Source organism: Anoplopoma fimbria, chromosome 17, assembly GCF_027596085.1.
Source record: "Anoplopoma fimbria isolate UVic2021 breed Golden Eagle Sablefish chromosome 17, Afim_UVic_2022, whole genome shotgun sequence".
Lineage (NCBI taxonomy): Eukaryota > Metazoa > Chordata > Actinopteri > Perciformes > Anoplopomatidae > Anoplopoma > Anoplopoma fimbria.
The window spans coordinates 19,637,783-19,663,821 of NC_072465.1; the positions used below are offsets into that span (position 1 = coordinate 19,637,783).

The 26,039-nt window shown below is 39.5% G+C and overlaps 3 protein-coding genes across 4 annotated transcripts; 2 read left to right on the forward strand and 1 right to left on the reverse strand.

Moving 5' to 3' along the window:
• Positions 1–134: 134 nt before the first annotated feature.
• Positions 135–5,081, forward strand: LOC129106448 (cell division cycle-associated protein 7-like). The gene is made up of 9 exons (XM_054617854.1): positions 135–234; positions 306–446; positions 731–1,102; positions 1,495–1,590; positions 1,846–1,995; positions 2,352–2,495; positions 2,711–2,860; positions 3,757–3,893; positions 4,024–5,081. Exons 1-9 carry the CDS (start codon positions 232–234, stop codon positions 4,067–4,069), a joined length of 1,239 nt encoding a protein of 412 aa, XP_054473829.1. The 5' UTR covers positions 135–231; the 3' UTR covers positions 4,070–5,081.
• A 57-nt stretch (positions 5,082–5,138) lies between these two features.
• sp1 (sp1 transcription factor) lies at positions 5,139–12,208 on the reverse strand. The gene is made up of 6 exons (XM_054617843.1): positions 12,132–12,208; positions 11,476–11,549; positions 9,125–10,514; positions 7,872–8,013; positions 6,874–7,064; positions 5,139–6,314 (listed from the first exon to the last, which is right to left on the reverse strand). Exons 1-6 carry the CDS (start codon positions 12,136–12,138, stop codon positions 6,013–6,015), a joined length of 2,106 nt encoding a protein of 701 aa, XP_054473818.1. The 5' UTR covers positions 12,139–12,208; the 3' UTR covers positions 5,139–6,012.
• A 3,669-nt stretch (positions 12,209–15,877) lies between these two features.
• tespa1 (thymocyte expressed, positive selection associated 1) lies at positions 15,878–24,761 on the forward strand. Of its 2 annotated transcripts, none has more exons than XR_008531836.1 (12): positions 15,878–16,129; positions 17,067–17,254; positions 17,641–17,683; positions 18,607–18,635; positions 19,129–19,182; positions 20,005–20,044; positions 20,580–20,627; positions 20,817–20,912; positions 21,308–21,516; positions 21,644–22,688; positions 23,645–23,732; positions 24,663–24,750. XR_008531836.1 is itself a non-coding variant. In XM_054617844.1 (12 exons), the coding sequence occupies exons 2-12, from the start codon at positions 17,110–17,112 to the stop codon at positions 24,752–24,754; spliced, it is 1,971 nt and encodes a 656-aa protein (XP_054473819.1). In that variant the 5' UTR covers positions 15,878–16,129; positions 17,067–17,109; the 3' UTR covers positions 24,755–24,761. The 2 variants fall into 2 exon arrangements, 1 of the variants encoding a protein (XP_054473819.1); XM_054617844.1 differs by having other exon boundaries at positions 21,644–22,770; positions 24,663–24,761.
• The last annotated feature ends 1,278 nt before the right edge of the window (positions 24,762–26,039 follow it).

Consider the following 26,039-nt stretch of genomic DNA (forward strand, 5'->3'; position numbering starts at 1 on the left):
TAACAAACTAGGCTTATAGCTAAAAATGAAGCTGGAAGGGCTGCATGTTTTGGTAACCAGTTAACCCCTTGAGGGCGGAGTTAATACACAGCATTGTTACAGGCTCGCTCTGTGCATTCGCGCTGCCCTGAACTACAAAACAAGCACATCGAATATACAATCAGATTAATTGGATAGGGAACGTCCCAGCTAAACCTCAGAAGCTAGTTGATCCCTGTCATCCAGAATACAATGGTAAAAGAACTTAACATTACTTAATTACATGATTATTTTTAAGCTAAGCTTGTTGTTATGTCTCTCTGCAGGCCGGGGTTTTAGGAATGAACGCCATCACAACCAAGCCAACTTTAGCAGATGTTTTTGTGGAGGACTCTGAAAATGAGGGATCATTTTATGGCTTTTCTGACAGTGAGATCAACGACCACTGCCTTAAGGTGAGCAATTTGGTTTGAGATCCTGGATTGGATTGGAAAAATAAACATAACCCTACGTATTGGATCTGGAAAAGGCCCTTGGTTTTGTTGTTTTATGATATAATGCTGTCAAAAATCAGGAATATTGCACTGTACTTGAATGCAGCTGTCTTGTGCTTTTTATATTCTGCTATAACAAGAAGTTTTGACAAACAAATACATTTTACTGTACCTGTAAACTAAGGTTTAAGATATGTATCACTTGCCAAATGAGAACTCATCTTCTTGTGTTTATCAGAATTCAAATTTATGAAGATGAAGATGAAGATGAGGCCCAGCCTGACCTTTCTCCCAAGGAGCAGAAAGCAACATCTAAGCCATCTTTTAGTGCCAAAACATTCAGGCTGAGGGTGGCTCTCCGCTCTACTCTCTCGACCCAGCAGTCCACTGATGATGAAGATGATGAGGAGGAGGAGGAGAAGGAAGAAAAGAGGATAAATAAGAGAGTGGTGAAGTGGGCAGGAAAGACCAGTCAGGCAAAGAAGAAGAGGCGTGTTAAATTTGAAGATGAAGAGACAGCGGTGGCTCGGCCATCTCCTTCCAAAGAGTGTGGATCCGATTCAGCAGAAGATGTACCTGCTTCTTTCCTGACCAAGAGAGAACAGAACATCAAGGCCAACAAAGCAATGGTAACCCAGAAACACAGAACCATATACAGTATTGTACTGTTTGGAAACTGACAGGCTGATGTAACAATGTATTTAAAGCTGCGGTTCCCAAACCAGGGCCTGAGAATAACAAAAATATAAAGTTCACACTCACTTTGTATTCATTGCATGTTACCCCAAAGAGAGAGCTGCTATTATTATTATTATAATCTTTTTTGTATATAGTAGAAAAAATGGCATTTCACAATGAGGGGTGTTGGCGCAGAAAACATGACTTGACTTAAGATTGTGATATAGTGTAATGCAAAAATACTTTTGGTTTCAAGTGCTGAAAAAGTTTCCCTGCTAGACTGACTAGATCTGTCTGTCATTTGCCACATCTCTAATCCTTTTTATCCTCCCTGTTTTAACAGTTGGCTCAGCTAATGGCAGACCTGCAGAAAATGCCAGGAGGGGCAGGGATTCTGAAAAAACAGGCAGGCAAACAGAAGACAAAAGACAGAAATTCTGTGAGTAGAGAATGATTAAAGTCTCTCACACACTAGTGAGTTGTTGCAGTTGTTAATATTTAATATGAGGAATGGTGGACAGAAATGAAGATTCCCCATATTTAGCTAAAAAGTCTAGAGACGTAACCGAATGAGACAACATATTCAGCCAGCTGCCATCCTCTTGTCTACATTCACAATTCAGTTGAGCTCTGACTAATATTATTTCTAAATAGGCTAATGTAATAATGTGATTTTATCCAACATCGCCTGCAGCGTCCACCTCGCTCTGGTGCAGCCGGAGGAGAGACCAGGAAGAACCCAGAACGGGCTTCTCGCAGACAAACGCGCTCAATGGGGGGAAGTGACGATCCCTCAGCCCCTAAGGAGGAAGACCTGGAGCTCAGCCTGGAGGAACTGCTGGAGGTCGTCATTTAATAAGGAACAGTTGAAATTGTTTAGAAATGCATTTTTTCATAGCACTGTATAACATGCAGTAATATTGTGGGTTTGTGCAAAACTACTTTCTGGCTGTTTTATTACCTCAGGAACCCTATTCAAGCATTTACTAAATCTGAGTGAGATAAATGATGACAGTTCAAACTGGAGTCTTTTTAAATTCTTGTGTGTTTTTTAACCTCTATTTTCTAAATCCGTTTTATGTTTCTTATATGTGCTGTATAATGGTTAGAGGTGACCATGTATTCGTCTTTGTTTAGCTCTGTGTTCAGCTAACATAATCTCTATCTTTTTCACTATAATCAATCATCTTTGTGCTCCAGGTACGCAGATCCCCACAGCGCCGGGGCGCCCCACGGCCCAAGCAGTGCAAACCGCATTGTATCCGTCCTGTGGAGGACATCACAGAGGACGAGATTCAGCTGGTCGCAGACAACATGACGGAAAAGGTCTATAACAGAGTCACGGTGAGTTCCCAGCTGGACTTTGACCTACAGCTCTATTTTCAGTGAGGTATATTAGAATGATGCAATATACTGAAAGATTAGTGCCAACAACTGGTCACTACCAGGTGGCAATCTCTCCATTACTGAAGCGAATAGATTGTGGTCAACCTCTGTAAAAACAGATTATGAAATGATATTGTGGTTACTGTTGTTGAGGTTTTTTTTGTATTTTTTAGGGCTCCACTTGTCATCAGTGCCGTCAGAAAACGGTCGACACTAAGACGTGCTGCCGCAGTGAGGACTGTCGCGGGATCCAGGGCCAGTTCTGTGGACCGTGTTTGAGGAACAGATATGGAGAGGAGGTCAAGAAGGCGCTACTTGATCCGGTCAGACTGCTGACACACCAGCACACACTCTACACCTGTGTAGATGCACAAATGTTAATTTTGCCAACATGGTTTCAGTATTTACTGGCAGTAAGTGTTCAGGGATGGAGAAAGATTTGATATAACAGAGATGTATAGAGAGATTTAAGAGAGGGTTTAACAACTTGTTTCAAAATGTCTGCCATCAGTTCCTTGATTGATCAGATAGATCAAGTCCAAATTGACAGTACTATTTCACATTGACATTTGATTTGAAGGTTTGATCGTATAGGTCACAAGTCTGTATTTTACATTCAGGCCTAGAAATGCATTTACTGTGATTTCATGTATTTTCATCAGTAGAAGCATAACTTGTTCATGCTTTCCATCCAATTCTTCAGCTTTCATTGGTTGCATGATTAACATGGCAAAACTTTTGCACACTATTTTTATTTGTCTTTTTTGCTGAGCTGCAGTAATGGTAGAGTTTCTACCTGGGATTAATAAAGTACTCTGTTGAAACTGAGCTTACACTTCGGTAACTGGTGCACAATGTGAGCCTGACAACTTCTTTTGACTTTTTGAGTTCTCTGTTGTTCAGACAGTGTTTCTTATTTGGACATTTTTTTTGTTAGTGAAGGTCACCGCCAACTTGCGTGCCCCGTGGTAGCTCAACTCTTCAATAAGTGGCAAGACAAACAGTGATCTTTCGAACAAGACTTTTCAATAGATCGAGTTAAACACAGCCTTTGTCTCTCTGTGCTGTTTATATTTGCATTTTTGGCTAAGCAGCCCTCCTGGAATTAATCTAAAAGTAGTTTTACAATTATTTTTTGCTTATGTTCTATGTTTATGTACTTTTGTCTTTCTCTTATTCCAGTCATTTCAGTGTTTGAATCTTTTGGTTATCTCCTCAGGAGTGGAAGTGTCCTCCCTGTCGTGGTATTTGCAACTGCAGCTTCTGCCGCCAGCGTGATGGCCGCTGCCCGACTGGCATCCTGTTCCCTCTGGCTCAGTACCACGGCTTCTCTGACGTCCACTCCTACCTCAGCAGGTGGGGAACTACATCGCCTGATTTAATTAGATAAATTGGTGTTCTCATATGCTGCTAATCCACCTTTATGAGTGAATGTAAGTGTTTGAACTAACAGAACATCTGCAATGTCTTATTTCTCTCCTTACAGCCTCCGTAAAAAACTGAAGAGTGAGGACAACGACGTAGAGATGTGATATTAACATATGGTGGTGCAATTGTTCAAGTTGGTTTTATTTCCCCCTATAAGTTTTGAGTTGTTTTAAAACCTCGTAAAACATCCACAACCTGTGGTTTTAAATGAATAAAGTTTATTTTTTTTAATCATCTGATTGTTTGAGACACAAGTTTGCAAAGAAGCGACCAGTATATTCAGAATTTTAATCCAGCTGTTGGCATTTGCAGTAGTTGTATACACACACAATATAAAATCCCTTATTTAAAACGGGGCAAAAAAAATAAGAGCACTTGTTGTCTGATGAACTTAGTCTATAGAGTTTCAAAGGAGAGCTTTTAAACATACATTTCTGTCATACAAGTTACAAATATCTTTCAAATAAAGCAGAATTCTGGAGCCATGAAACAATGTCAACAGTGGTGAGAAGCATCTTTCAGAAAGAAAAAAACAAAAACCATTGACGATACATTTAGCAACTTATTTATTTGGACAACAAAGGGATGTGTGTCCGGTGCCTGCCTCGAGCTGGATCGTTTCCAGTTAGAACTTTAACATATGCATTACACAAGTAAAAATTAATAGAAAGTTTATGGACCAAAGAAAGACTTCCTAGTTTTGCTTATAAAATGAGTATGAACCTTTGGTTTTGAGCTTGCATATTTATGCTTTCATAACATTATTACAAAATACTTCTCTGACCCGATTTAACTGAAAGGAAAAAAAAAAAAAAAAAAAAAAGATTTCCACCAAAAGAAAACGGAAACTGACATAACTGCAAGGCAAAGATGATAAGTATACCACAGGAAAGAAAGTACTGGGAAGATCTGGACTGTATAGAACACATTATTCTATGACAGAAAGGCTCTTAAATTTAAACATTTAAATCTACATATATATATAGATATATATATATATATAAAAGTAATAACATAAGATTAAGATTGATTGTGCATGAGAGGTTCATACAACTTAAAGGCGATCTCTTGCAATCATGTAAGATGATCCTGCCTAAGCTAAGAATTTCTGTAGCCTTTACATTACCAAAAAAATATATATATACATAAAAAAAAAAAAAAAAAAAAAAAATCAAAATGTTTTGCTATGATAAACCTATCAAAGCATGATGGCTTGAATGTGTGTACCTACTCAAGAGGTTAAAGAGTTATTCTCAGGATTTCAGTGCCCTGACACACCGTCGTCCTCACACTGATTAGTGCTTTTGGCTCTGACCTGGTCGTGACCTTTTGTATTCCAGCCCTCCTCTCAAACGCTTCACCCTAAAACACTTTCATATTATTCCTATGATACTGGGGTTGTTAAATAGAAACGTGAGAAACAATACAAATTTTTTTTTTTTTCCAACAGAAGATTGTTATACCTCTAGTTTTAGGGGTTAAATTAGCATTAAGGGCCAGTTATCCTGAGGGGCAAGGCTGATACAGCAGCCCAGTCTAGGAGGGCCGGTAATACCTGAGGTGAAGAGGGACACGGAGCAAACAGCCTTGGAAAACAAGGGTGAGAGTTTGACTTAGTAGTGTCATCTCATTTTCTAAAGAAGCTTGAAGACAGGATATTACTAGCTACCAATTCAGCATCAAGGGTGCCGGTCTGTGGGTGTGTTATTGCAATCCCACTATCGGGTAAGATAGAGTGTTTGAGTGGGACAGATGTTGTTGTAGTGCCATTTCCATTCAGGGGAAATTAGATTTCATGATGGTGTCTCTAGTCTAACAATTTCCTCCAACTCTGACCCGTCAATACCACAGATATCTAAATACAAGATGGAGATCCATGTTCCTGCCTCAGTTCTCAAATTCGATAGTGTCCGTTGTGTTGCGTCTGCGAGCGTCCCTCCTGTCCGTTTGAGAGGTTCTGTGTCTGCGGTCAGGCATGCCCTTTTTAACCCCAAATGTCCTAAAGCGACATCCACCAAAGCCAGTCTTCTCGCTCCTCCACCCGTCCTTAGTAGCTGTTGCCGTTCATTTGCTGAAGGTCCACTTGCATCATGTTGATCCCGCTGCTGGCTAACCGAGCTATGCTCTCTGCAGATAAGGTTTCCATGGTGACAATGGTGTGCTGGTCGCCGGCCGACACTGCTCCTGTGCCGACTTTTGTTCCTGCTGAAGGGGAGGCCGCGTCGGTTGAGACCGCGGTGCTGCTGGTGGCGACTACTTTCTTGTTCAGGTGGGTTTTGATGTGCTTGGAGAGGTGATCGCTACGCATGAAGCGTTTAGGACACTCACAACAAGCAAACCTTTTTTCACCTGAAAAGGAGGGAGAAATAAAAAAAAAAAAATCAATATAGAAACAGCTGCACCTGGCATTTGATAATATTTATGAAGGATTAATACACTAGAATACATTTTTTTTATATTTCCGGGGGTAAATCAGTGATCATATGCAAGATCCAAGTGGATAAGTAATCCTAAAGCGGAAAAGACGCTGACAATGATCAATCATTTGGCCTATAAAATGTCAGAACATAGCAGTTTCCTGAAGCCCTGAACATATTCAAACCCAAAGATATTTATTTAAATATGATTAAAGACAAAACAAAAGCATCAAAGTTTTAACACCCCCAAAAAATTGCCTATCGAGATAGTTGCCAAATTGCCGATTAAGTTTCTGGTGATTAATAACTTAATTCTGTTGCAAAAAATTGCTTTCCGGGAAAACCGAGTTGCCGAGAAAAACATATGTTGACGTCTACACAGGCTTAACCTTTACCATTTCTACATCAAAGAAGCATGTCTTTGGACTTTGATGTTTTGCAGTCGTGTGAGATTTAATGTCCTCATAATGTCAAATAAACTAAATCCTCACCTGTGTGCGTCCTCTTATGGCGCTGAAGCTCATCTGAACGGGTAAATCGCTTGCCACAGAAAGACCAGCCGCAGACGAAGGGTCGTTCTCCTGTGTGCCAACGCAAGTGGGCCCTCAGGTGGGATGTCTTGCCGTAGATCTTCCCACAGCCGGAGATGTGACAAATGTGCTGCTTCTTTTTAGTTGGATCCCTGTTTGATGCAAAATAAACGTGAATCGGAGTCAGAAGGCTACTGCTTTTTACTTAGAGGGTAAATGGAATGAGCTGTAATAGAAATGTGTTTCTCTCTGATACTTCTAAGAAAAACAATGGTTTATTACAACTTTTGTAGTCGGGACAACAAAACAGATCTCGGTGGCAGCTACACTTCCAAGGCCAACTCAATAGATATTCCTAGTTGTTTTTTTTCTTTGTTTTCATATTACTATCCTGTTTGTCCTGTATCCCAGTATTATCAGCTGCCTTTCTGTCCTCCTAATCATATCCCTGCCAGTCATACACTAGCTTCCAAGCCACCCCTGCTTTCCATGCCTGTCCCTCATTCCCCCCCTCACCCCAGGCCCCGGACTACATTATCTATTCCTCCCCGCTTTGACCGGATTCCCATCCATCAGCCTCTGGTACAATAAAAACTGTCTTCCTACCACCATCACCCTAAGTCAGTGTCCTGCTTTGGTTCATAACAACATGCATAAATTCAATTATGTTTATTACCATTGTTAAATTTAAATGTGGACTACATTACATTGAAAGGTGTTTCTAATTGGTTGTCCTTCCTATTTACATACATGAGGGGGGCAGAATATAACACATACCTAAATATAATGCAATCCAGTACAAGAAATCGCTGACTAAATTAAAACTTTATATTTTTATACAAAAAAAACTCAACAAAAACTGGACATTTTAGGTATCATAACAATAGACTTTACAGCAGGCAGTTGTATTGGATTGCATTAGACTGTACATGTGTATTTAAAGTGGTTGAATGACATACCGTCCCTCTCCATCCTTGCAGAATGGGCAGGTACAGGCTTCCCTGCGGTTACGTCGTCCTTGAGGTGGTGGGCTTATATCCCCATCATCCATAGCGGTGCTATCATCCAAACTTTCTCCACCTGTCTGTAACCCCTGTTCTCCTGTAGTGATGGAAAAGAAAATACTCATGTGAGATCATTTATAACAAGGGTTTAAGACTTTTGGTTTATACAAACTGCATTAATCAAGTTCAGAACAAACCAACTATCTCATCATAAAGTTTTTCTTTTTTGTAAAAAAAAATCCTAGCAGTGTAAGTCTCAGTAAAACGTGCCATTTGAATATGACTAGTATTATAAGTAACTTGAGAATAAACAGTAAATGACAGACAGCCTGAGCCCTTCAGGCTTTAACCACTGTACTAAAGTAAATGTTTGAAATGTCAGTGCAGACACTGATGTGAAATCAAACTCCACCTTTTAGTGTGAAGCTGACGGGGATAATTTCATAATAAAGATAATAGAGCAAATCACATGCACTAAAAACAGACCCAATCATTCCTCAAAAACATCATAAATGTAGACCAGCAATCATATGAAGACAATGTGAGGGGCCAATAACCAAACCAGAGAAGGGTACAGACATGATAACGGTTACTACAAGATGGGAGGGGTCAAGTTACACCCCTACTAGGTCACGGAAGTTGCGGTCAACCCATGACTACTGTACTGTAATGTGTGACACCACAGAATTTCTTTCAAGAACACAAACACTTGCAGTGCAGTGAAGCAAAGAGCTTGGGGAAACCACTGGGCCGGCTGAACTGGTTAAACCAGTATAGTGCACACACAAAAGAGATAAAATCCTGAGATACAAGATACTTTGCATTTCAGTCTTGGGGGGAGGGCAATGTCAATAAGCAAGTCAACCTAATTTTCTTATTTACTCAGCCCAACTGCCAGTAAGTATTAAAGGTGAACCATTATTGTGTATTAGAATAGTTGGCTGTTATTTTGATTACATCTGAAATAAATGTGAAGAAAAGAAATGGCAAAGTCAAAATGACATAAAGACCAATTCAATTAAGAAACATGTATACAGTCCTGCAAGAAGATTGCATTATTGAGAACAAAGTCCTTCTGAAAACTGTTTAATATACTATTTGTTTATATAGGACACTTTTTCAATATATAAATGCAAAAGTAGGCAAATAGTTTTTTTGTATTTTACACCGATCATCATTTCTTCCTAGAAAACAGGCTACTGACTGACCTGCTGTGCTAGCGATGGTGATGGGAACAGTCTGCAGCTGGTGCATCTGCAGCCCAGCGCCTCCGAGCGCGTTGAGATTTATGGTCTGGATGCCTGGGATCTGCACTGTGTTGACAGATACTCCTCCAGCTCCAGAAGCACTCTGGCCAAGTTGGGGGAGAGATTGCATTGGGGCCAGCGTGATCTGTGGTCCTGCCGGACTCTGGATCTGAATGGTCTGCCAGCTCACCTGGCCATTGGGGCCTACAGTGCGCAGGAGGATGGGGCCTGTATTCGGCATTATTTGAAGATTTTGAAGCCCTTCCTGGCTGAGTGTTGGAGTGGCAAATACCTGAGCCCCAGTGCCAGCTTGGATGGTCTGGAGGGATGTTCCCCCTTGGATAACCTGCTGAGGCTGGATAAGGATTTGTTGTGGCTGCTGCCCGTCTCTGTTGTCTGGCTGTATGGGGACACCCAGAGTAGATGCTGTGTTCTGCTGGAATGTCCCTGTCACCACTCCATTGCTGTTCAGCGTTTGAGTCATTCCATATGAAGAGGCGGCCTGCGTGGTGACGGTGTTCGCACTTGTCATGTAACTTGCCCCACTGGACACTGGAAGTTGCTGTATGAGTTGGTTTCCCCCTGAATCCCCTCCACCATTTGCATCTCCCCCTCCGCTTGTTCCAGTGCTGACGGGCAACAAAGTGATGTTTCCATTTAGTGACAGAGGCATATTTGCCAGGAACTGGTGCTGGTTTTGTAACATGCCATTGCCTAGGTTTATATTTTGAATGGGGATGGCGCCCTGAAGGAGACTGGGCATCGTTATGATGTTTCCTGCAGCTCCAGCTCTGTTGGTGGTAGCTATGATCTGCTGGCCATTAGCAGATGACACTAGCTGAAACTGCTGGCCCTGACCTGCAGCGGCAGATAAACCAGAATCCTGCTGAGTATGTGCCAACTGCAGTGTCTGGCCGTCTACTGTCTGAAACTGGGGAATAACCTGGTACTGAATGTTGGGCATCATACCTGATATGGTGGTAAGCATCTGCTGACCCTGCATCGATGGAGCCTGAGCTACTACATATTGCTGTGGCTGATGCTGCTGCTGTCCCTGAGTACTCACAACAGCTGTGGATGGTGACAGCACCTGTCTGCTCTTTCCTATGTCTGCCGTCATCACCCCTAAGGAGTCGGTGGTGATGGTGCTAGTGCCTGAGGTTGTTTGAATGCTAAGAGGAATAACCTGCCAGCCGTTGGCACTGGAGGTGAAAACACCCTGGTTTAGGTCCAGCTGTTGCTGCTGGTTTTGTTGTTGTTGTTGGTCTGCATGTGAATCGTTCTCTCCTGGGGTGTCGATTCGACTACATGTGGCTGCCAACAAGGCAAGCGGAGATGGCTGCTGGGAGTCCTGGAAAGAGAATACATGAACGTATAAGAGAAGAGAAGGAATTTATTTATTTAACAACAAAAAAAATACATCTTAATATCTCACATTCATGTTAATGCTGCAGCAGTGAGGAAAAGTACATAAATGGGTGTAAAAATGCTCACGCATTAAATCTACTGATGGAGTTAAAATTATTATACTAAAGGAAACATTTATATTAATATAGTAAAGCTAACATTATTTTGTCAGAGCACTTTTATAGGCAACCTTAAGAATGTTTTACAACATAAATAGCAATATTTAACTAGAAAAGATCAAGCAGGATGATTGAGACAAGAAATATAAAACATTAAGTTGGTGGGCTTGAACTTGAATGGCTATAGCACAAATTGAAATTAAAATAAACATTTGAATGGAGTATGAAAAAAAAAAAAAGTATGAAGTTTAGATTTAAATAGAAAACACACACACACACACAAAAAAATACATCTAACCATGCTCTGGTCTCACACACCCAAAAACGCCATTCATAAAAACACCACACTTCACACAGAGAGGGGGCTGAAGCAAGAAGTCCGAGGGGAGGCAGGGGGGAGTAAGGGAGGGTATGGGAGGGACCACATTTTTTTCCAGAGAAGCGGCGGGCTCGGCTTCCCCTCCCCCCAAACCCACCCATCTCCCTCCCACACTGTATTCTTGCCCTATAAACTGACACACTCCTCTAGCCACCCCCCTCAGAGGCCAGCCAAATGGGCCGAGCGAGATGCACATCAAGTGCCGGGGTTTGACGGGAACACCCCGTGTGGGCGAAGTTTACCTGCCCATTCCCCACCCCGGTGACATGTGCTCCGAGGAGAAAATCAACAACCCCAGATGAATGACAAGAGTCGCACTAACACGAGGTTAAGCAGTGGGTATGAGTGGGGTGGGGGGAGACCACAGGGAGTGTGTGGGTGACAGTCATCTGATTGGGTTCACCTACTTGTTGAGTCGTGTTTCGCTTTTGACTGTAGCCTCCGCCGCTCTCCACAGCGGCCATGTCACCCTGCTGCTGATCTGCGGAAGAAGATCACTTCTATTAAAAGTTTGAAAACACACCAATCAAAGTGTTAAAGCTGCGTTCAAAACAAACACAGTGTGGCTTTTAAAAAAAGGAATAGTCAACCTAAAAAAACAAAACAGTGCAGCATGAAACAATTGCAAGAAATTAAAAGGAAACCCAAGCCACAAGTGCAGGTAAGGGCCAGCTAGCCTGTTAGCTTAGCCTCCATGAACTCACCACAACAAGTCATGTTTAGGAAAACTGCAAACGTGTTAACTCGTAAAAAGAGGCTGTCTTGGTCTAGACTGCACTATAAAACACAACCAAGCTAACACGGGTGAATTCATAAAGTTAGATTATTGCGAAATAGTGTTTGAAGTGAGATCACCAGCTCTACTTATTCGGCTAAGTGTTGTTAGCTCAGTTGACTGGCAGAGGAGCGAGTTGGTCACTTCTAAACTAAGCTAGAAAACAACACAGTGTCACGCGTACAGCAGCGACTACACCTCGGATAAAGTACTTTAATTACACAGCTAATTGTTTATTTAAATGCGTGGTTTCACAAGTTGCCCGCTGAGTTTGAAAAGTTCACTTACTGCTCATAATGTGAAGACGGGAGGAGTTTCTCTGCTCTCTTTTTTCGGGTTGACAACTTTTCACAACTTCACACAAACTTGACGCGCTGCCCCTATGAAGGAGACGAGCGGGTGCGTTCGATTTACGGAGCTGCGTAGCCTGCCACCTCGGAGCATAACACCAATCCAGTAGCTTTTACACCTTTTTAATTGTCACACATTGATGGTATAGATTTTCCAAAAATAACATTAACTCAAGGCTCATCTCCTAGACTTTCTCCATATAATTGGAGTTAAAACTAACAATTGGCATTAAGTATCAAGGCCAGAATGCTAACTTCCATCAGGTTTTTTTTGAGGAAAATCGCATTAAAAATCCATACAATTCAACTTTATTTGCTGTACTAAATTCGATTTTTTACACATATTTTTAGTAGCTAACGAGATACTAACGCATAACAGTAGCAAAACCCCGCTTGTCAGAATCGCAAACCCTTATTATTATATGAAAAGACTCCATTTTAATGTATTTTGCACCTGTTTACTGTACTATCGCACCGTCCCGGTACACAAAAGAAGCGCACCTCTCTGGGAGCTGCTTGCGAAAGATCGCTGCTCTCCACCAATGGAAGAGCTCGTTTCTGCCAACGAGGATCAACCACGCAATCTGATTGGCTCAAAGGCGGAGAAATGGGCGGGACCAAGCATGGTAGGTTGCCTCCCTGAGTCTGATTGACGTTGGGTTATCTGTTTTCCGCTTAAATGGCGCCATGAGTTAACATGTGTTTCTAAATATTTATAAATCTCCTCACTCATTGTGTGTTATTGTCTCATCATACAACACTGTACACATCTAATGGTCCCCCTCTTTGCTTTGAACACGGAGGTGTGGAGGGAGAAAGGCCGATTGGGTGTTTAAGTCTTGCCTCCGTGGCCACTGGCCACTCCCTGGTGGCGCCCTGTGGGCTGGGAAACGACGAGGAGGCGGGAGGAGTCCTCCAGGGTGGAGGAGAACGGGCCCTAACGCACGCAAACACTGGCTGTAGCCGCGCTGGGTGGAGAAAATGCATCCCTTGTAGGAGGGTTTCTATCATTGGGATGTGCGAGGGGGCTGTCAGTGAAGCAGCACATGTGCCCATGTAAACAGGACAGAGGGTGGAGTCCATCCTCAGGCCGAGCATGCATCCACCCAGCTGACACACACTGATGCTGCTACAGTTAGTCATAGATGTGACTATTTCTCTATTATTTATTACACTAGCACACACTAACACACCCAATCAGGTCAAGCAATAGGTTATTTAACTATTTACTTATGACACCTTGGAGGAAGTATTTAGATCATTTAGCTACTTAAAAATAAGAATATCACAATGTAAATATGACACCTCGCTTCCAGTGCACTATCAATAAAAACCATTCAGCTGTGGAGGAAGTATTTAGATCATTTAGCTACTTAAAAATAAGAATATCACAATGTAAATATGACACCTTGCTTCCAGTGCACTATCAATAAAAACCATTCAGCTGTGGAGGAAGTATTTAGATCATTTAGCTACTTAAAAATAAGAATATCACAATGTAAATATGACACCTTGCTTCCAGTGCACTATCAATAAAAACCATTCAGCTGTGGAGGAAGTATTTAGATCATTTAGCTACTTAAAAATAAGAATATCACAATGTAAATATGACACCTTGCTTCCAGTGCACTATCAATAAAAACCATTCAGCTGTGGAGGAAGTATTTAGATCATTTAGCTACTTAAAAATAAGAATATCACAATGTAAATACTTCCCTGCAAGGTAAACTGCAATTAAAACTTTACTAAAATAAAAGTATGGTATTATCAGCATAAAGTAAGAATCAAAAGTGTGAGTAGCCACAGGCAGCTATAAGTACAGATAAATAAGAGAATAAATCATTTGAAAATAATAAGTGGTATATACAACTTCAATAGAAGTAAAAATAGAAATTACACAAGAGCAATTTTAGACAAGTTACAAGGTAAAGTGACAATAATAGCAGCGAGTCAGAAAGAATGCCCACTGTGTTATGCATCTATAATTACTGATGCATCATTATGAAACCAGCATACTACTCTTGTATTGAGATAAGGCACATTTTAATTACTTTTTCCATTGTTTGATAGTTTAATCATAACAAATAGTCATATTGTATTAGCGTATCATAGTTTTGTATGTACAGCATGCCTTTTTAACAGCAGATATTTTGAAGTACAGTTGTTAATAACATTAGGAATGGCTTCGTTGTTATAAAATGTCCCAGTATGTCATGGCAGGTTCACAGGGAGGCAGCATGCAGAATATCAGGACCCTGAATCTAAGGCCACTGAATGGAATTCAGCCATCATTCTTTTTCTTATTTACATCTCTGCTTTTCCTACTGTGAAATGTCAAAATGTCAAAAGCCCTACATCCAAGTAATCTCAACTGTCAAATACATTGTGGTCTTAAAAGTAAAATGGGGAAGTAGGAGTATAAAGTATCTTAAAATAGAAAAAGTAGCTAAAAGTACCTCACACTTAATCCTTTATCTTTCTCCTGTAGTAATTAATTTGGGCCAGTAGGAAGTCTACATTATTTATTGTTTTTCTATTTGCATAATAGCTTCCATTAAAAATGCTATAAATAGCTACTGTTGCAAAAGAAAAGTTGATTCTTCCCTTCCGAACCAAGAGAAAACATAAAGAAAGCAATCCAATAGATAAGACTATATGTGTCAAACACATTATATCAGATATAAATGTAACAAATTAAGCATAAAAAAAAAGCTCTTATGGGTTACAGGTAGTTTTGTACATCACAATGTCAAAGAAAGCTAAACCCTCTGGCGCCCAGGGGAGGAAAAGAAAAGAGAAGAGGAGGAAAAACGGGGGAAAGACAGAGGTACAGTAACTTTAATTTGTTTATCTTTAATGTAGGCCTTAATGTGTGGTTTTATTATTTGGTAAATATAAATTTCCGCCGGCGCCAACAGGCCCTGACAATTGCCAAGCAATTTGCCGCCTACATCATCCATAGTAATCCATTCCAAACCTGCCTGTCGCACGTCGAATGACGTGGGAAGGTTCTTGAACATTCGCAAACTCGTTCATTGAGCGCGACAATACAGATAACACTTATTTTACAAATTACATTTATTAGCGTTCCTAACTTTATATCTGTATTGTATTGCATTGTATTTATCTATTTCCCTACACACTTTGAGATTCTTGAATATAAAGTGCACTATAAATAAAATGTATTATTATTATTATTATTATTATTATTATTATTATTATGTTATGGGGATAACGTCAATAATAATAATAAAAAACATTTACCAGTTAGTAAATGCCTGCTCACCTATCTATCCATCTATCCATCCATCCATCCATCCATCCATCTATAATCTATTCTCTAAATTAAAATTAAGGAAATTAAATTAACACAAGTAGCTAGATCTAACAAAAATAAACAAAATAAAAAGCTGCTGAGAATATGTCTTGTATGGACTATACATTCATATTTTTGACAAAGAAAATAAATAAACATGTTGGTGTCATGTGGGAGTTTCTCTGCAATCATGCATATATGTTGAACTACTTTATAATAATGATTGTTATCAATTATGTTGCAGTCAAGTCAACCTTTAGGTACCTCTGACATTTCTAAAAAAAACCCATCTTCCGAGTCTGTGTACTTTAGTTTCTGCAGCTGCGTCCCGCGCTGATCAGACCGATCACTTCCTTCAGTCCGCCTGCTCACACTCCATCATCCTCCTGTAATGATCCGCGACTCACATGCAGAACCTCTGACACGAATCGCAAGAAACGACCCCAAAAAAAACTGTGTCACAGTGAAGCCATCGTTGCAAAAAAAAGAAACTAGAGCAGGCTGGATGCAGTTTGAGAGTTTGCTGAAGATTGCAGATCATTTCCAGATACCTCAGCCCGCGACAACAGGAAACGAGAGAAAGAGCGACGCTGACAGAACTGAAACCTGCGTCCATGAAGGTAAAGCTGCTTTTTATTCACTCGCTATTTTTGTTTAAAATATGTACTTGGAAAACTCTTAGGAGGATTACTTACTTCAGCTCATAACCAGACAACTTTTCCTAGATGATTATGGAGAAATATATCATTTTGTTGATGACATTAGGCCAATAAAATACAGTTATGATCATCACAAAGTGTGGAATATCACTACTTCAAACATCTTTAAAATCCTACTTTCTAGTTTAGATCTATTCATTAGAATTGTATTTATTATAAGCTAACTAGGTGGCTGGTTGGGCTTATTATTGGACTTGAAATTTAGTATTATTTAGCATATTTTGATATAAATGGATTTGGATGGATCTATCTGTCATTGTGTTTATATATCTGGCCTCCTTAACTGTCAAAAGTCATCTTACATCATTTTCTATAGCTACTAAGTATACAGTATACCTTTTTTATATGCACTGTATTTGGACACAAATAGACCTTTTATGATGCTTGGGTCTTCATGCACCTACACACTATACAGATATTATATGTTTATTTGTGTTAATATTTAATTTTACATATTTTTAACAGAAAAGTGACCTTGAACTGGAACTTGATCAATTGTTTAGTACTGTGTTTTGATGGAAAATATTAATTTAATTGCAGTAATGGAGTAATTATTCAACCATAGTGGTGTTGGCTACTAATCCAGGTGAAATACTATATATTAATCCGTCAAAGTTTTAGTATTGCACCATAGTCGGCTGTTTTAGAGGCCTGTCCATCGTGCCAGATAGTACATTTTATGAGAGATCATCCTGTTGATAAGTTCAACTTTACTGATAAAGGATTCTAGCTCAAAACAGTGAATATTACAGACTTCATTGTAAAATCTCTTTAGCCTTTTAAAACAAATATCAGAGGAAAAGCTAAAACACCTTATCCGCTCCTTGTGCCTCCATAGCTGCGACCTCACAATGCTCCCCGGCTGTCTGTGAACTGAGGCGATGGAGAGCCCGTCGTCCACAGTGAGGCGGCGAGCCTGGATCAACAGCAGCCGACATGCACCCACTCTGGAGGAGCTGGAACCTGTCGGCCCGCTTTGCAACCTCCCCTCTGCCTCTATAGCAGATGATGATGTCTTTTCTGACGGTAGGTCCAAACTTAGAAGAGTGTGAAGGATCCGTCCAGTGTTCACAGTTTGTGTAACAACAGGTGAATTGAGCTCAAAGCACACATTTTAGTGGAAGTAGTGGGTGATTTTATGCCCTGTTTATCGTCAAATGGCCCAACTGAAAAGTGGTTCATATATAAAACATGGTTAACTTCTTCTTTCAAAAAATAGATTCAATATTAATTCAATGCAATCACAGGTTACAGTTCTTCATAACAATATGTCCTCAGTCAGAATTTACATAATGCATGTTTTTTAGTTTTTTTTTAAGGCAAATGTGAAACCGAGTAAAAAACTTAAAAAGTTGTTTATTTAATGAAGATTACTCATAAAGCTTAGTGATGTATATGCGTGTTTTCCACAGGATGCTTCACAGGAAAGATTGAGAACTGGCTCCTTGGTTGTGGGTGAGTCAGCTCGCTTTACTACGTTTTTTCTTCTTTGTAAGATGATCTTTTTCTTTGAGCACAGGCTCCGAAGGACAAGGTGTCAGACATTGGAAACTGGTTTAACAAACAGTAAAGTAGAAAAGTGGAAACTCTCTGAGGTCAGGTGTTCCAGGAAGATGGTGTGCTAACGTTGCCACAGTATTGTTCTCACCACAATGGCCTTAGATGAGGTATTTTTAAAGTTAAGCTTGGAAAAAAAAAACTTATTTTAGTTCTTCAAAACCATAATGTTAGAGTGCTTTGAAGTGAGATCTGCCAGTGTTAAATGACGCATCGGATGTCTCTCTAGGCCATGAGAGGATGCAGACAACATTTGACAGCAAAGTTCAGGATAAAGACAAACATTTCAAGAAGCCCTCCAAACTCAAGACTATTTCACCTAGATACCACACAGTTTAAGACCTCTCATTCTTTTTATGTCCCTGTGGTTTATAGTTAGATTATTTTATAACTAGCAGGAAATAACAGTTCCTCTTATTCAACTGGTTATTCAATGTTACATTATTTATTGTCACTTATTTCAGTCACAGAGATAGAGACTGGTAGTCAGTGATGTGCTAAATGCTGCGTGTCAGCATATAAGGAGTGGCCTGATGGTTTATGCCTTCTGGGAACTCAACATGAAAATGACCCGATCGGTTTTTAGAGGTGTTGACCTTCATGCTGCTCAACACGTGAACATTTCCACAAGAGGAAGTTGACAAATACCAGCAGCGCGCTGAGAGCTGATTAGCGAGTCGATCTCACAAGCTTGCTTTGTAGCCATGCTATCGTACAGATGTGGCATATGCAAATGCAATGACTTAGTTATTTAACAAAACTATTATGCAAATAACCCTGTGTGTGTATTCATGCATTCAATATTGGGACATATCTTACAGGTCAGAGAAGAACGGTCAGCTGAGTTTTGGTGAGTAACTGAACTAAAGTCATGAATGTATCAATTACCAAACTGTGATGCATTTAACATTTGAAGTGTTGTATGTGGTAAATGTAAATACATTTAAATGTGTATACTTATAGAGGATCTTAAATCATGTTCATACACACCAGCAGTGGTGGAGGAAGTATCAAAAGTAAAAATATATTATCATTGTAATGCAATTGTACATTATTTCATTGGAGTAGCATTTTACTGTGGTATTTATAGTAGTGCATCATATTTGATAAACTCATTGTGAAGCTAATTAAAGCTTTAGTGGAGTAAAAATTTCCTCCGAATTGTAGTGGAGTAGAATAGAGTAGTATGTAATGGAAAAACAAGTACCTGAAATTCGACACATACAAGCAAGATTTAAAAACAAAAATTTGTCTGTTCTTTGGTTGATAACTTCAGAAAATTAAGATAATGTGCATTCATGTGGTAAATAACTTAAATCATTGAAGTAGTGCCTTTTCTTCAGAGTCTGTGCTGAAAACCAGCACTTTTGAAGATGAGCTCAGTCTTGGCGCTGATGGTAAGTACACACACACACACACACACACACACACACACACACACACACACACACACACACACACACACACACACACACACACACACACACACACACACACACACACACACACACACACACACACACACACACACACACACACAAAGGAAGGTCACAAAGCAGGATATGTCATATAGGCAAATGAGGTTTGCATCATAATGTGCAGCATCTGTTCAAGTTCTCAATTGTTCTGTTTGTAATAGTGGTGGCACTGACCCATCTGTGCAAATCTGTTGTAATGTAAGTCAGAGAAATTTCAAGTGTTACGCAATATTACTGTACCTTTTCCAAGAAGGATGCAGTCTAATGTGGAAAGTACCTATCTCAAAAAGTTAACAATTCATAAAATGTTTTTTGTTTTTTGTATGAAATGTATCCACCCTTATATCTACACATACAGCATTAACATTAGAAAATAAATATAATTTATATTTCAAGGTTAGAACATCATATTATTTCACAAGTTAAGTAGTACGTCTCATATCTTTCGGCACAACGGTCGGGTAAAGAATTACATAATGCATTTCATTTTGTCGCTTAGAGCTTTTTAATTTTAAGATCTGTCTTGTGGGACAAAAACATTTACGTAACATGACATCCTACAGTCTGATGGCGTCACGCTGGTGCAGTGGTTAATACTGTCAATCGTAGCAAGAACGATTTGTGTTCAAACCTGCCGGCCTTAACTCAGTCAACCAACAAATTGTAAATAAACGGCGAAATCCACATTCAGATGCCTAAAATATTGTTTTTTATTCGGGAATGATTTCTTTCTTGTTTCAGCTTCTTTGCTAAATGTTGGAGAGAGTACATCTGAAGCTGGGTGAGTATCAACTGTACTCTGATAGTTGTAGTAATAATAAAACAACAAGAGACAAAGAATATCATGCTTTTGAATTAGTGAATATTAGTTAATATGAATCCATGTTGTTTCATCATTGACTGTGTTTTAAACTCAATTTCTTTTTTTTTTACACAAAAGAACAGAATTAATTTAGAAGGGAGATGAACTGTCACTGTTGATGTTTCTCACATTTCAGTCAGATTTAGAGGCACAGTAGCTACACTTCCAATCCATAATGGAAGAAACATTTTCTCCCCCTCCCCTCCCCTCCACACTAACAACTCTTCACTGATATTTGTCACAATTTTTATGTCATAATGTTTATGTCCCTTCTTACTGCGGTTGTTTCCATTGAATTGATTCAGAGGTGTAAATGAAATAGTGCTAAAATATGACTTGATTATAGGATGGATACTTTTTTTTCGAAAGACTATTTGTTGACTGGACTTTCTGAATTTACCAAATCAATACTAAATACTAATACACTATTCTGTTTTTTCTTCTTCACATGAAGCCTCTCACAGCATCCTTCCCCCAAAAAATGTCCCAGCAGACTCACCAGGTCAGTGGACAACTTCTGTTACCTTAGCTCAAAGAAATACAACAGAAGAAACAACAAAACAACTTAACTTTTACTTAAGGACATTAACAATTCTTACTAAACTATGGGTTTTGCACTATTATTGAGATACTTAAGAGGAACTTGAGATTGTTGTATGTTTCTTCAACTTCTCACCTGTGTTGGTCACAGTACCCCTCGTCAGAAACTATGTCTGCCGGTGCTGAACTTGGGCCACAGCATGGCCTCCAGCTGCTTGTCCTCCTCCACCTTGACAACTACATCAAGGTGAAGCTTTAAACTTTTAAAATCTTTATTATTCTGTAGGACTGATAACAAGGCTCTTTGCTTTTGAATGACCTGCTTGACAATTTACAGGTTTCAGTTTCCTCCTTTTATCTTTTTTCTCTGACTTGTTTATACCTGAATAATATATATTTATCTATTATTCTATTTGAAAGTACTTCATCCTTATTCTTCTTCTTCATTTATTGTTTTCATTTGTATGTATTGGTTTCATTATTCTGTAAAGCACTTAAAAAAGCAACTGTCTTAATAAGCACTACACACGTTGAGTTGTATTTATAAAACAAATCACAAATTTGCCTCAATAGGCTTCACAAAAACACTTTTAACAGGAAAAAACACCTTATCTTTTTTTTGTATTCCCACATGCGCACTAGTGTATTGGATGTCCTGCAGATGTGTTCGGAGGATGCTGAGGAGACGCTATACGAGCTGGGTTTTGGCTGTGATGAGCCGCAGGTCACTGTTCGGATCCCTCCGCGCTTCTTCACCTTCCCTTCTTTGTCTAAGGGCATCAACTTCCGCCTCTTCCTTGACTCACAGCTACGGCGGATACGAGAGGAAGACCCCAGCCTCTCTCTTGCTAGTAAGGCTATGGAGATATTTTTTGAATTGTACATTATTGTTTGTTGTGTGATGAGAAGAAATAACTCTGGTATGTTGCTAATGAGATATATAGTGCCTGATTCTTTTGCATTTTATTCTTTCCACAGGTCGTTTCAGACAAGTGCAAGTGCTCACAGCAATGGCCAACGCTTTCTACTCCCTCTACTCTCACGTGTCCCGCACTCCTCTACAGAAATTGGCCACACCAGAGTTTACCTTCTCCTCGTCTCCCGTGGAGAGGATCGAACGCTTCAGGAGCAGCGTCCGCAGCGAGCCTCGTTCTCCTGTGGAGAGGCTGAAGGACACTGTCTCCAAGATGTGTCTCTACACGGGTTCTCCTCGGGGGTCAGACTCCACGTCTCCACAGCCCTCGCCCAGAAAAACGCCCAGCCTCCCTGATGTTGTTGACATAGTCCTGGAGAGTGTCAAGACTGGGGCCAGCAAGAAACTGGATTTGGGGGTAAAGGACAAGAGTAAATCAGCTGTGGATGTTAGGATGGTCACGATTGGTGAGAAATCTTGTGACGGTGGTAAAGAGGAGCAAACACAGCAGACCGTGGCGGACAAAGACAATCTTCAAAATGGAAATACGGTCCGTATCGAGGAGATTCAGGGCAGCAAACAGACAGATAACGTTGATCCCAATAAAAATAGAGTCAAACCAGGAGACCTTTACGGCAGGACTCACAGTGAAGGAACATCTCTAGCGTCATCATTATCAGGAGAAACCGTTACAGAAACAGATCATCAGTTCATTTCAACTCAAAGTGACACACGGACAGCTGATCCAAAACCAGTTGCCAAGGTTACATATGATCTAATCTGCCCACAGATAGTGGAGAGTGTACACCAGGCACTTTTCTGCTGTCATCACACACGTAGTGCAAAAACAAACACCCTGCCTCCTATCTCCTCTGAGACTGGGAACAGAGATAGATCATGTCCTGGATCACATAAACACGATGCACAAACCACTATCTCTGAGTCTGATGCCGGACAGCTGGATGCATCCAGGTCACTTCCTGGCCTGGCCTCCAATAGTAGCTCCGCCCAGTGCTGCATCACTGTTACTGGCTGGGAGAGGGACGACGACTCTTCTACTGTCCCACCTGTCCAGGCTTGTGAGGAGTCCTTTAACGGGGGGAAAAGCAGGTACCTAAATCCAAAGACGCACCAGGTCCTCAGGCACGACTCCAATAACCTGCAACCGGTTAATTCCTTTGAGCTGGAGGAGGTAATGTGGTAATAGTGTAAAGTTTTTTTTACAGTATAAAATGCGATAATAAACTAGTATTTTGCCTCTGTAGTTTCCTTTGGGAATATTTAATCAGACAAGCCATGATTAGGTTTATTTAGCAGAAATTAGGACAAACATTTTCTGGTTGACTCAACATTGCAATTTAATTAAATGATCACCCATCAGTCCAGGTTAAAGTCTGCGAACATTACGATACAACTAACAAACTTAGAAGGAAATATAAATATTGTTCAGTTTAAACTATCATCCCAGTTATTCTAGCAAAATACGCTCTTTCCTCAGTGGATGGTGTTTGGTTCTGGCTCATCATACACTGCTCTTTGGTGAGGTGTTATGGGTAATGGTGCAATGAATGAATTGAGTTGCCTTGTGTTGTGACATCAGTGGCAAAGCTATCTCCTTACAGCGCCTGTTCTTGCTCTACAACATTTTGATTAAACCCCTTTGTTTCAGACAATTTCTTCCTTCTTCCTGAACTTCCCTAAGTTTGATGAAACAATAGCCTTTTTTATGCCAAACTCTCCACTATAACAATGGTTTTGATTTCTTGTGCAGGCAAAGCGTGCTTGCAAAAACCAGTAAACAAAATGTAATAAGATTGGGCTTAAGGACAAAATATTATTTATCAGATACATTAAACTGTTTGTATATAAGATTAGAAATGAAGGAAGAACAACTTAACTAGTATTCTATCAGAAAATGGGTTCAAATGTTTAAAAGCATACATTTTGATTGGAATGATGAAACAATACTTGAAAATATTGTTCAGCCCTCATGGTGCATAATTTGTTTGGTATTTTTAATGGTAGACAAATGGTATATCATATATTCATACCTGTTGTCTGTACAGGTGCACAGTGCAGGAGAGGAAGATTTTGGACAATTAGAAACTACAAGAACAACAACCTCCCAGTTGTCCGAAAAACATCAATACAAAGGTACATTTACATTTGAATTGTGTAATGACGTTTTTTAAATGACCACAGGTTATAGATGGTAGTTACAACTGCTGCTTTTGTTTCACTTCATATTTTAGAGGAACATGACTTGTGATAATTTTTTACATCAGATTACAGAATCAGCTGTATGTGTGAACATACAAAGAATGTTGTATTAGTTGTTTTTTGTTAGTCTCAATGTGGGTACACATACCTTTTCATAAAGGTAAAACACGGACAACAAAGTTTAACACAAAAACAATAATTATTGGAGGTCGCGGATGCAATTCACTACTAGGGGTGTTGCGATAAATACCGGTATTGACCGTAAAAGGGATCTTTAATTAATGTAATATTGATATCTTGATTATAATACACTTATGATAATATCACAGAAATAATCCAGTGCCAATTAAATCACACTTTTGTACCTTTATGTTTTCAGACTCTCTCCACCTCCCTACACTCTTATGTTGAATAATTAATTTGCCAACAAAGTGGATACAGAATAAACAAAGTTGAAGAGGAATTTGACCAATAGTTTTTACATAATGACTTTACATAAATAGCACATTAACATTGATATCATGTAATCTTTTATTAGTGTGGTGAAAATTTGATCTCACGACAGCTCTATTCACACCGTTTTAAATGTATGAAGTAAAGGGTGTTCTCAGTCAACGGCCGACACACAGAAATGTGTGTGTACAAAACTTCTTGCTCAACTTTAGTATTTCACTTCAGCCCCACTGTTGGTCTCGTAACCAATGTCAGATGTGTGGCCCTGAATAGTTTAGACAAATGTATATAGAAAAGGATGTTTGTGTGAGCATGTGTATTTATCGCTAGAGACATGTGTCTGTTCTGCATGTGTCCAGTGGTGTACAGTGCATGGAGTTGTTGCCTGACTGTGTTTGTGTCCTTGTGTAGGTGAGGTGGTCCGGGGCGACAGCATGCAGTCAGACAGCAGCGGCTACGCAGACGAAGAAGTCAGCCCCTCACTGAACACACAAAGCAGATGACTGAAAACCATGTAAACAACGTTAAAGTAGTGTTATCCTCCAGTGCTAATACTGAATATAGAACATTGTAAATAAGTAATAATATAGTAAAAATGTTAAAGTTGAAATGTCTGGTTGATGAAATACTGTTTGGACCATGCTTTCTTTAAATGGTAATTCAATTTATGAGTCAAACATGTTTCAAGTTATTACAACAACAGTTGGCAGTAAAATGTACAAAAAAGTTTTATTGGAAACAAATTCAATGGAGCTCACATTTCAGTTCATCGTTTCTCTAAAAACAGTTTCTACTACCACGACAAAGAAGTCTCTCTGAAATGTATTAATATCAGCATGGACGTCAATGATGTCAGCAAATAAAACTCACAAAAAAAACCCAGCAAAAGTTCCTTATTTGAATTCTCAAAAAAACAAGATGCAGATCTGCCTTTTCAGAGAATGAGGTTAACATCCAACACACTGGTGGGAGATGTACAGAAACTCTGTCAGTCTGCATTGTGCAAAGGACATTATCTTTAAACATTGAGTGCAAACTGTCCACTATTTTCAATACATATTCCAGCTGAGTGCAAGGTGGGTGGTAATGAATCCTTAAACCAAGACACAGCAAGTAGTTGGAGAAAATAATGTGGAAATTCATGATCATCAGTTTTCAAACATAATAACAGGAATTATAGTCACATTGACAGAAAAAAATCACAAGGGTTTAAATTATAAATGAAACAATACCAGGCATAATGGACAAAAAAACCCAATGAGACTCAACATAGTTAAATGTGGTAGGTTCTTTGTTTGGTCTTTGATATTGAAAGTCAAAAGTAACGAGAATAATGCAGAAGATTCACAGAACTCTTTCTCCCTCATTGTTAACTAATCTTTGTCTTAAACTGAAATGGATTTACACTTTGTGCAAAAACTGTGTGCTCTTATCTTAAAAGGAGAGTTTTTGACAAAATTGTAAATTCAAAACTGTGATAATTTTCTTTTTGCACATTGAGGAGTAACTGGGATTTTTAATTGAATTGTAATGTTATGGAGTATTTTTAAACTATCCTCACGATTAAAAAGACACATAGTATGAGTACTTACTCCATTACTGCTCTGAAAGCCATCAACATGAGCCCAACTCTAACAAGGATGTTTATAAAGGGGCAAAATTGCAAACATTACATGGTCAATTCATCAATCAATATTATTCAGTCATCTGAGTATACTGATTCTTCTCACCAAACACCAAACCTTCAACAAATATGTTGAGTTTTCAGAATTCCCAAATTTATGGCTG

What these genes read in the sequence shown, in the direction of transcription:
- LOC129106448 (XM_054617854.1), top strand. An exon ending in GCCTTAAGGTGAGCAATTTG is followed by an intron (nt 447 to 730) that starts GTTTGAGATCCT and finishes ATTTATGAAGAT; the next exon opens with GAAGATGAAGATGAGGCCCA. An exon ending in TCAAGGCCAACAAAGCAATG is followed by an intron (nt 1,103 to 1,494) that starts GTAACCCAGAAA and finishes CTGTTTTAACAG; the next exon opens with TTGGCTCAGCTAATGGCAGA.
- sp1 (XM_054617843.1), bottom strand. An exon ending in TGCAAGGATGGAGAGGGACG is followed by an intron (nt 7,065 to 7,871) that starts GTATGTCATTCA and finishes TGCATCAAACAG; the next exon opens with GGATCCAACTAAAAAGAAGC. An exon ending in CCATAAGAGGACGCACACAG is followed by an intron (nt 6,315 to 6,873) that starts GTGAGGATTTAG and finishes CCTCCTTTTCAG; the next exon opens with GTGAAAAAAGGTTTGCTTGT.
- tespa1 (XM_054617844.1), top strand. Translation starts at nt 17,110, where the DNA reads ATGGAGAGCCCGTCGTCCACAGTGAGGCGGCGAGCCTGGATCAACAGC. An exon ending in AACTGGCTCCTTGGTTGTGG is followed by an intron (nt 17,684 to 18,606) that starts GTGAGTCAGCTC and finishes CATATCTTACAG; the next exon opens with GTCAGAGAAGAACGGTCAGC. An exon ending in ACCTTGACAACTACATCAAG is followed by an intron (nt 20,913 to 21,307) that starts GTGAAGCTTTAA and finishes CATGCGCACTAG; the next exon opens with TGTATTGGATGTCCTGCAGA.